The sequence below is a fragment of the Anolis sagrei genome, chromosome 3 (assembly GCF_037176765.1).
Source record: "Anolis sagrei isolate rAnoSag1 chromosome 3, rAnoSag1.mat, whole genome shotgun sequence".
Classification (NCBI taxonomy): domain Eukaryota; kingdom Metazoa; phylum Chordata; class Lepidosauria; order Squamata; family Dactyloidae; genus Anolis; species Anolis sagrei.
Window position 1 is genome coordinate 224206682 of NC_090023.1, and position 11251 is coordinate 224217932.

Here is an 11251-nt window from a genome sequence, read left to right on the forward strand (position 1 = left end):
TAACTCCTCATCCTTGATCTATTTAGAAATTATTTTAGAATCATCAACAGGATGATGAAGACTGGGAAAATACTGGGAGAAAGAATGGGGTCTTCCTGTAGATGTGCATGCCTACTTTACAAAAGGCAACATAAATAGTAGCTTCCTCCAGAATCCCTGAGTATTTGTGAATACCAATACCAAAACAAAGAAAAGAGGAAGCAGATAAGCCTTCTTCATCATCTACTCCAACCAAGTTAAAAAACAAACAAAAAAGGTCACCAAAATGGAAATCGTAAGAAAAGTGAAAGCTTGTGAAAGAAGGGGGGGGGGGGGGGAGATATTGATAAAAATGATTTTGTTTACACATGGAAGGTTTAACTAATGTGGTTGTTTAATTTTATGTGTGAATATTGTTTGTTTTGAATAAAAGCTGTGTTTAACTGCTCTTTTCTAATAGGGTTCTATCCCTATTCCTTCCATGTTATTCCTGACTCCAGTCTCAAAATATCCAATGTATAGCTGTAGTAAAGTGTTTATTCTGTTATGCCACTCTTCTGCTCAGCAGCAGCACAATGCAACTCTTGACATATCTGGAAATGTGATTGCAGTTTCCGAAATACCAGTGAATTAAGTGACACATCACCCCAAAATGTGCAACTGCATATACAACAGTACCCTTGTGGAACTCTGCTTACACAGCTGTTAACTGAATACAGACAGTCTGTCATGAACAAAACAGTATGACTACATACATAAGGGAATTTGTGGACACATAAAATTACCCACAGAATGTTAGCTACTATCTTATTGCATACTATCATAGAATAAGAGTTGGAAGAGACCACTTGGGCCATCTAGTCCAACTCCCTGCCATGCAGGAAAACCACAAAAGTATCTTCCATAGATGGGCAAATCTCTCAATTTCTCGGTTTTCCAATTTCAAATTTGGACTTCCTAAAGTGTGAGAATTTGCTAGAAGTTTTTTTAAAAGACAGAATGGAAATTAATGTTAATATTCATATGTATTTCTCCTTTTTATTGTTTTTTATTCATTCAGTCTCTTCCGACTCTTCATGACTTCATGGACCAGCCCATACTAGAGCTCCCTGTCGGCTGTCACTTCAAGGATAACATCCTTCCATCATGACCTTGGTTGGCCCCTCTTCCCTTTTCCTTCCATTTCTCCCAGCATCATTATCTTCTCCAAGCTTTCCTGTTTTCTCATTATGTGGCCAAAGGACTTCATCTTTGCATCCAATATCCTTCCTTCAGTGAACAGTCGGGCATCATTTCCTGGAGTATGTACTGGTTTGATCTTCTTGTGATCCAAGGCACTCTCATAATTTTCCTCCAACACCATAGTTCAAAAGTGTCTGTCTCCCTTCACTCAACCTTCCTTAGGGTCGAGCTCTCGCATCCACAGGTTATTATGGGGAATACCATTGCTTTAACTAACTATGCTCCCAATGAGCTTCAAATCAACATTTTTGGTATACAATTGTAAACTTCAATATCATTTTATTTTATTTGTTTATTTTTGGTTGGTTTGTTTTAAACCCAAATTTCTCCCAGTACAGAGCACAAGAAGGCCATGTATAACAGTCATTAATCATTGAACATATTAATATTTAGCATTATGTATACTATATACACATTTTTTTGGCATTTTCCCCAACATTTTCACTCTTGTGCAGATTTCTATATCTTACAATGCTATTACAAAATTCAGAGGTGTATAATGTTTGAAGGATACCTAAGTTTAGGTTCTAAAGTAAGTTTACATTAAGATGTCATTTTGATTCAGTGCCAAAGAAGTCAAAAGAAGTGAAGAATTAATTTGGTTAAAAGTGACATTGCGAGTGCTTCACTACTTTTGACTTTCTCAGGTCTGGAGAATATAATAACACCCAATTAAATATATTTAACATTTATTTTAAAAGCAGAAAAGAAACGTGTTCTCTTTCTCAAAAAAAAAACTACCTCTAAGTGCTAGAGGGTTGCCCCCTTTGTTACAAGACTAACCCAGTCATAAAGGTATCATTATTATACATAATATGAAGGAAAACAGCATGTTTTGTGATGTGTGATTGTGAGTGTGTATGCATAACAAATACCCAAGACACCTAAGACACGTTGTATATTCCTTGCTCACAGTAAATCCATTCATGTTCTATACCCCTGTTGGATTAAAAATTGTCTGGTTCTAAAAGGTGTTTCATTTGGGAGTCTAATTAACATAAGTATTGTAATTTGTAAAGTCACACGTGTCAGTTTTCTCAAAATTCATCACCTAGTCTCATTTTGAAACAAATGCTCACTTTGTTTTGCAGCTTGAACGAGACTCTTGTACGTGGTAGGGCAATATGTCCTGAACAGGTTTTCCACCAGTGTATTACTTCCAACAGTGATATTTTTCTTCTGATCTTGGTTCATATAGTTCCACAAGTGCAAAGCATAAGAGTCATTAAACTCTGGTCTTGAATCCCACACTTCATAGTACTGTGTCCAAAGTCCATAGGGGATGGGATAGAAACGTTGGGGGTTCAAAAAGGAAATGTTGTGACATTTCTGATCTTCTGTGTCCACAAAATTGGTGAGATTGCATAACTTCTGGAGCATTCTTGTTATTAAATAAGGTCCCTGATTTCCCCAACTGTCTCCATTGTAGTTTACAACAAAATCTTCCATGCAGTCCCAAAGGAATGGATGATACTGTTGAAAACCCAAGATCCCATTGCTGGAGAACTGGGAAGACTGGGCTGCCAGGAAGTTGGTCTCTGGGATGGGTCTCATGGAAATTACATCTGTGTCCATATATATTCCACCATATTTCCATACCATTGCAAGCCTGATTGCATCAGATAGAACATAGACCCAGTGTTTTTCTTGTGTTGCATTGACCTGCAAGGTTCAAAAATAGACACACAGTCATGTTCTAAGGTAATTTTTTCTGTTTTTCAGCAAGAATTTCAGCAGTTGCAGTTCCAGTAGGCAGTTCTATCCACAATTGCAGCCCCGGACCTTCCCTATGTGAAGTATGAGCTGTTTCACAGATCTATGGGGTTTCCTAAGTTGCAGATAGGAAACCCCATAGATCTGTGAAACAGCTCATACTTCACATAGGGAAGGTCCAGGGCTGCAATTGTGGATAGAACTGCCTACTGGAAAAATCTGGGAGATTTAATATAGACACACCTGGGAGAGTATGGCTCTTTGGTGAATTTTTAGAAACACCCAACTGTAAACCTGATTTTGAATGAAGTTACCGGATCACATTCTTTTGAAAATTATCAGGCTTTATCACTCAAGAAGAACCAACTATTTCACAAAATTCACCCAATTATGCCAGTCAATTAAAAAAAATACTGACAATTGTTAACTGCTCTGAGTGCCTCTACGAGGGAGGGAGAGTAGGATATAAAACAAAGTAAATAAATAAAACCTGTTTTAAAGATATATATCACTCAACCATTTTTGAATCAATTTGTTTGAACTTTGGCAGACACTACATTTTCTTCTAAGGAACTGCTATGAAACTTAATCACATTCCGACAAAGAGAAAAAAAGTTATAGCTTCTGGCTGATTTGCAATCATAGCTAATGGACACATTGGCATAGGGCACACCTGTGAATAAATCAATCCAAAAAAAGTATATGTATATGTGTGGGGGGGGGGGGAGGGGGAGGAAATAGAAGGTAGACTAGCTCTGTATTTATTTGTCTTGGGAGTATTACACATGTCCTATTAAATTAAAAGTGTATAACAGAGTTTGAATTGTGGAGTAGTTTCCGTGTTAGACTATGACTCTAGAAACTATGTTTAGTATATACCTTTGCATGTGAAATCAAATAGTCTAAAATGATTAAAGGTCACTGTTTTCCAGTTATAATAAAGTATTTATTCTTTATCTCTAAAGGAAATCAGGCCAGGCCTTTTCTCTTCAATATCTGCCATTTGTCCTTACTTTTCTCTGCATCTTGCCATGTCAATCAGATGGCAGTCACTCTCAGGGACTTGTTGTGGCATTTTCATGGATCTCTAATGTTTAGGCCCTCAGTGAAAGTGGATGACAAAAGGTTTAAAAAATGGAGAATATCATTAGATGTGCCTATGTATTACCGTTTGTTAATATTTTTTGTTGTTCTTTTACCAGCAGAGAAATCTACATGTCTATTTTACATGATTTCCTCTTCCCTATTATGCCACACGGAAGTAGGCTTACTGAGTAGTAGTAGTTTTCCATAGTCACATGGTTAATTTTATGACCAAGCAGAGATTTGAACCCGGGTCTCCCTGTTCCATGTTCTCCCCTTTAAATGTTAGTAAATAATGGTTTTCTCATGCCACTCGTAATGAAGTTTGAAACACATAGGAAAAATATAACAATTAATATCATATTTGCATAACTAGAATGAAAATTGGGATCTCTGGATTTGACCAATCCTAAGGGTAGAACATGTGCTTTGCAGGCAAAATACTTCAATTTCAATTCCAGGTATCCCCAGTAACAATGATCAAGAACCAGAATACAGCAAAGACTCTGGAGAACAATAAAGTCAGTTGCTTTCATACTTTTTTCTTTCATCTTGAGAAAAGCAACCTTCTTTTGCTCTTACCTGAAGGTACCAGGGGAGCAAAGGTGTGTCCTGGAACAAAATGTTCAACTTCAGTGGGAAAATATAAACATTCTTCATAGCATATAAAAAAGAGAGAGATGGGCAAGAAGATGCGAAATCTGTCATTGAATTATTGTCCAGTCCTTTCATTAAGAAAATGATGGGCCTATCTAAATGTATTCTAGCAGCAGATTCTACAGAACATAAAACTAATGGAGAAGGCTGCAAATTTTCAGTTGTCTCCAGAAATATGATGCTTCTGCCCCGGGACATGACATCTTTAGGTGTCAATAAATGTTTTGAAATGGGTTTGCAGGAGAAGACACAACCAGGATCCTGGTACAGCTGGTAAAATATTCCAAATGCAAAGAAGAAGATGGCACACAGACACAACTGGATTTCCTTCAGCATCTTTACTGTTCCTTCAACCTTGATCTTAATAAAAGCACAACAAATATTAGTGATCCACCCTTATTCCTCTATTTTCTCATCTCTCTCTCTCTCTCTCTCTCACACACACACACATGCACTTACTGCTTTCTGGCTATGAAAAACCTTCAATATTAAGTGATAGGTTATCAACTTCGCTGAAATCTACCATCTTTATTATTTACATCTCTGAAGTATTTATTGAAAATAATTTCCAATCTTTTTTTCCAATCTCCTTTTCTTCTTCTCACCATTCCCTTAGACAGAGAACTACTATTCAAAGTACAATCAGGCCCCCACTGTTCTGAGTTTCACTCTTGCAGATTTAATTATACCTATGTTCTTTCTAGGAATCTCTGGGTCCTTCACTTTGGCTTCACGGTCAGCATCCATTATAGAGTTGCATTGGAGGACCTAGAGATTCCCAGACAGAACACTTTTCGAGGCATTTGTAGGTCCTCCAATATGATTTTATGATCAAACTCTGGCACAAATTGACTCTAGAGTTGCACTGGAGGACCTAGATATTTTTTAGAGAAATGTACTCTTGGGTATGTTTTTGTGTGTTTTTCTCTAACTTTTGCAAGGGTCCAGGGAATGTGGAGGGCTGACTGTTTTCTTTGAATATTCTTTACAACTTTAAGTACTGGCTGCCATTCTGTACAATCCCTCACATGATATTTATGTTAGGTCAGGAGTTCTCAAACTTTTAAAGCCGCAGAGCCCTTTTTGAAGGAAAAGTTTCTTGTGAAACCCCAAGAAACGTTTGGGCACAGGGACTCCATTGCATTTGAAAATTTGACAGATGGGCCGGACGAGTGGTAGATGGATGGAGAATGTTTCTGTGAACTAATTGAAAAATAAATGAACATATTCCTATGTACACCGATCGTATCTCATTTGTACTGTAAGAAAGAAAGAAAGACAGACAGACAGAAAGAAAGAACAATGCAATATTTAAAATGAAGAACAATTTTAACCAATATAAACTTAACAGTATTTCAGTGAAAGATCCCAGGGGCCATCCAATCCAACTCCCTTCTGCCATGCAGGAAAAGCACATTCAAAGCACCCCCAATGGATGGCCATCCAATCTTTGAAATTAACAATAATAATCATAACCATAATAATAGGAGCAGTCCATGGGCCACCCAGTCCAACCTGTTTCTGCCATGTAGTAAAAGCACAAATCAAATAACCCCAACAGATGACCATCAAGCCGAGTTTGAGCATATTATATTCATTTTTCTTAATAATAACTTTCCACACTCTGGAAGAAAATGAGCATCCCTCCTTCCCAAGTTGTAGTACATGAAGATATATATTTGCCAGCTTACCTGGTCCCTATGTGGCTATTTTCAAAATATCCTAAAGAAACCACATATCATGACTCTGTTGTCTTCTTCAACAGTTTTTCAGGCCAGCTGCCTCAGCAGGGAACCCTAAGAAAACACGGCCACTGGATCACCATCAGGTAGCATCTTAGATGTTGTTTGTTAGTTTGCTTTCCATATCAACTCCTTACAAAATTGAAGTTTTCCTGAATTTGGCAGAACTTCTTCCAAACACGTCTAGCTGATAAGATTTAACAGGGTGTTTCCTCTTTTAGCTTGTGCTTTGGAACATATCCTAGCAATGAAACGATAGGGAATGGCTGTTCCATCTTTCTAATAATGCTCATATTTTGCAGTTGGAAGGTTTTCACTGCCACAAAATTGACTGGAACTTGGTAAGCTTTTTCCTTCTGTAGCTCTTCCTAGAGAAAACTGCCTGGTGTTCAGTGCAGAATGTGAAGCTAAGTTGGGTTTTCCAAGTCTGTCTTCCTTAAGATGCTGATTCTCAGGCTAGCTTCTCAATAAACATTTCTCTCTCCTTTCTTGCCTTGCCTTGCCTTTCACGATAGGAATTTCCAGTTACAGTGCTTTAGCAAATGGCATTGGAGTCGTTTCAAGAAATATGTTGTTGCAGAAAAGGTTGCAAATTCTCTAAGTGACATGAATTATTTAATATCCAAGCAAGCAACTATCTGTCACTGCAGAATGATTCTGGGGAAGGTTAGGAAACTCGCTGGTCCAAAGAAGTGTTAGGGTGACTTTGGAGATTGATCATCCTTCAGTGAATATTAATGACTTATACTCACAGCTTAGGCTGAAGGACAGAAGAGGAAATTCTATTCTGTGTGTGTGTGTAAAAATGTATGCATGCATTCATTTTCCCAACACATTAAGATTCTAAGTATTGTGCTTAACATTTCTTATTTTTTAAGACTGGAAGAATAGGAAACAGTGATGGCATTAGGAATAGAAAATTGTAGGATCAAGGTACTCCACAAATGCAAGATAGTCCACTTAGGCAGAAAAAACGAAATGCAAAGATACAGAATGGTGGACACCTGGCTCAAGAGCAGTACGTGTGAAAAAGATCTTGGAGTCCTTGGGGACAACAAGTTAAACATGAGCCAACAATGTGATGTGGCGGCAAAAAAAGCCAATGGGATTTTGACCTGCATCAATAGAAGCATAGTGTCTACATCTAGGGAAGTAATGCTACCCCTCTATTCTGCTTTGGTTAGCCCACACCTGGAATATTGTGTCCAATTCTGGGCATCACAATTCAAGAGAGATATTGACAAGCTGGAATGTGTCCAGAGGAGGGCAACGAAAATGATCAAGGGTCTGGAGAACAAGCCCTATGAGGAGTGGCTTAAGGAGCTGGGCATGTTTAGCCTGAAGAAGAGAAGGCTGAGAGGAGATATGATAGCCATGTATAAATATGTGAGAGTAAGTCACAGGGAGGAGGAAGCAAGCTTGTTTTCTGCTTCCCTGGAGACTAGGACGCAGAACAATGGCTTCAAACTACAAGAATGAGATTCCATCTGAATATGAGGAAGAACTTCCTGACTGTGAGAGCCGTTCAGCAGTGGAACTCTCTGCCTTGGAGTGTGGTTGAGGCTCCTTCTTTGGGAGCTTTTAAACAGAGGCTGGATGGCCATCTGTCAGGGGTGATTTGAATGCAATATTCCTGCTTATTGGCAGGGGGTTGGACTGGATGGCCCATGAGGTCTCTTCCAACTCTTTGATTCTATGATTCTAAGGAACATTTTTAAGCAAAAGACACCTTCCTGGTGTTGCCATGAAAGAAGTTTGAAGTCAATATTGTCAGTGTCCAAGCTGTGTTGCTGCATTCTTGGTGAATGTAAAGGTATTTGCAAGTTACCAAATATAGAGCAAAATAATTTTTTATGGAATTCATTTTAATCCATCTAGAAACAGGTATTGCCATTTCACGTTCCCTCTTTACCAGGTGGTTAGAAATGGAAGGAAAGGTGCTAAAGGAGGAGAGAGGCAGTTCCTGTTCAAACAAAATCCTCTTTCCCACCCCCGGGTGCAGCTGGGGAGGGGGAGAGAGCTTTGCCTCCTCTCCCGAAGAAGAAGCCAACCTGGCGGAACCTGGAGGAAAAAAGCCTTCCTCCAGCTCAGACTTCGTTGAACGTCAACCCATCACACCCGCCCATTAACAGTATAATTTGTTGGTTGCCTTAGGGAGCCGGGTTGAAATTTTTCCCCCCCTCTTGTGTTCCAGGAGGTTTTCTCACCTGCCCTATACTGTTACTAGAGGGAAGATTGGGTTCAGTGGTTTTTATAAATAGGTTTTCCGGAAAAAAAACCCTAGAAACAAAGATTTTGTTGTGCACCCATATGGGGCAAAGGCCAGTAACAGAAAATATCACCGGTTGTTATTCTAGCCGAGTTGAAACTAAAGGATAAATGGCCTTGGAATGGGGAGGGCCTCACCTCAATGCCTTGGGGAAGATTCCTCCAACACATTTCCCTACATAGACCCCCCGGGTTTTGGTCACTGGGGACCCAGATGCTTCACCTTATTTAGCTGAGGGGTAGGCCAGGAAGGGACATCACCTCGGTTTATTCACAACAAGTTCATGCTAGCCATATATTGAGTTTCATTTACAGATTTAACTAGGTAACAGTTAATAAAGTTGCCCATATTTTAACCCACAACTGTTGTGTGGCGTATTCATTTTGGAGGTTGGCAGGCAATATTCAGAGCTTGGGCTTCCACAGCAAATGGCTCTTAGACCAGTCCCTGAAGACAAGGGAAAGCCTTGTCTTCAAGGACTGGCCTACTTGTAAGGTTACTTGTAAGATGACCATCTATCCAAGGAGTCTGAACCCATTGGATTTTTTTTAAAAAAAACCCATTTGTAGTATTAATCTCAGATCATAAATACAAAACTACCTCTATAGATAGTTGCTCCACTGCTGAGCTATCATGACGCTTCTCTGTTCAATAAAAACTACCCTCCACTGCATTGGACGCAAGTAGCTCATATGTTACAGTTTGGCTAGTGAAGATTTCATAGAAGGTAACTTTCTAGTACCCGTTTTTCCTCCTGCAGGGCCCATGCAAGGCTTTCTGAAGAGTTGGGGCCCTTCTGAATCATGTGGATTGAGAATGGAGGCAGCTATGGATCCTGGAGATTTACTCAAACAGGATAATCAGGGGTGCATTGGGTAAAAAGAAAGCATTGCTCCAAATATGCATTTTAGTTCAGTTATAAAATTCCCAGCATTGCACAGAATGAGACACTGAAAATCATTCTTAGATCAGCTGTTCACATACATTTGGAAAATGCTCGCCCCTTTTCCATAGATGCCTACACTGTATTTCGAAATATTGAACTAGAGTTTTATAATTTCAGTGCTAGAAAATTGGGGAATGAAAGAGAATTTTAGGATGAGGGAGAATTCTTACTAGGGGTGCAAAAACCCTCATTTTGCCCTATCATGTTACTTGCTTTGGTGAAACACTCTCCTTTCTTAGCAGCCTAATGCATTCCAATGACTTTTTCTCCTTTTTTTGCAGTATGGCAGACAGATGGAGATGGGTTAACTTGTAAGATGACCATATACAGTATCCCAGGAGTTTGAACCCATTGTTTTTTTTTTAAAAAAAACAACTTTTTAAAGTGTCTATTTCAGATAATAAATACAAAAGTATAATTCTTACTTGGAATGGGGCTTTATAATTTGTCAATATTGCTCTGCTGTGAAGAAATTCCATATCCTCTGCTGATTTTGATGGATTTCTTATGAAACATTCATATATTTTATTAAAGCTTTAGTCTGAACTATACTCTCTTGGTTGTGAGTCCATTAATGCCAATAGAGCTTACTTTAGAGTAAAACTAAATAGGACTGGACTGTTCGTATCATGCTTTCATCTTCTAGATATTAAGATTATAATTCTATACTCTTATTCTTTATTAAAGAAAGTTAAACATTACATTGATGAAAAATTATTTGCTCATATAGTAAAAAAATGGAATCATTCCTTGGTTTATCCATTCATCTGAAACTTCCATGTGAATTATAAAGTTATGTATTCACTATTAAATTCAAAGAGTAATCTTATATCTGAAAAATCTCTTATCTGATAAATCTATTCAACTGAGTTCTCATTTACATTTACTATTCTTTTACGGAAATAACAAATGAAATGATGCATTTCAAAATAAATTAGAACTTACCTGTTATGGCAGGTATAACAGATAGTTCTTGCAGCTTGATAAAAAGTGCCAGGCAAGCTTTGAAAAATGGAAGGGAAAGAAAGCTATTTCTAGATTTGGTTGCACATGAACTCAAGAGAACATCTCATGAGAACTTTTATTTTCAGATGCTGGTTCCAACATCTACTGCAGTAACTTTTTCTGGAGCTGATATTTGTATGCTGCCTGCCCTGAGATAAGAAGAGGAAACAAAAGAGTGTTTTTAAAAAGGAGAATACAATAAGGCAATAAGTTAATAAAGCCACTAAGTCCTGTGTTGTGTAGTCAGAAGAGATTGTCAGTGGAAAAGTGCACACAAATGCTTCAAGATGGCAATGAAAACATCATATGCCAAGAATAGAATTAGGACTCATGAGAGAATAGATGAACATAACAGAAAGCCAGTTTTCTTCATAGCATTTGACTGGGTGCCTAGATACAGTGTAAACATGCCACCACTCCTTTGCAAATCTCCTACTTAAATATATTGTGAAAGAGGTCTTTGAAGACTTGGATGAGAAACATGATGAAGAACAGCTCACAGCTGCCCTAGTCATAGAATCAAAGTTGCAAGAGACCACGAGGGCCATCCAGTCTAACCTATACAATGCAGGAAAGTACAATCAATGCACTCCTGACAGATGGTCATTCAGCCTC

General features: G+C 38.4%; 1 protein-coding gene across 1 annotated transcript; it reads right to left on the reverse strand.

Moving 5' to 3' along the window:
* Positions 1-2069: 2069 nt before the first annotated feature.
* A4GNT (alpha-1,4-N-acetylglucosaminyltransferase) lies at positions 2070-5015 on the reverse strand. The gene is made up of 2 exons (XM_060767005.2): positions 4600-5015; positions 2070-2883 (listed from the first exon to the last, which is right to left on the reverse strand). Exons 1-2 carry the CDS (start codon positions 5008-5010, stop codon positions 2269-2271), a joined length of 1026 nt encoding a protein of 341 aa, XP_060622988.2. The 5' UTR covers positions 5011-5015; the 3' UTR covers positions 2070-2268.
* Positions 5016-11251: the final 6236 nt, after the last annotated feature.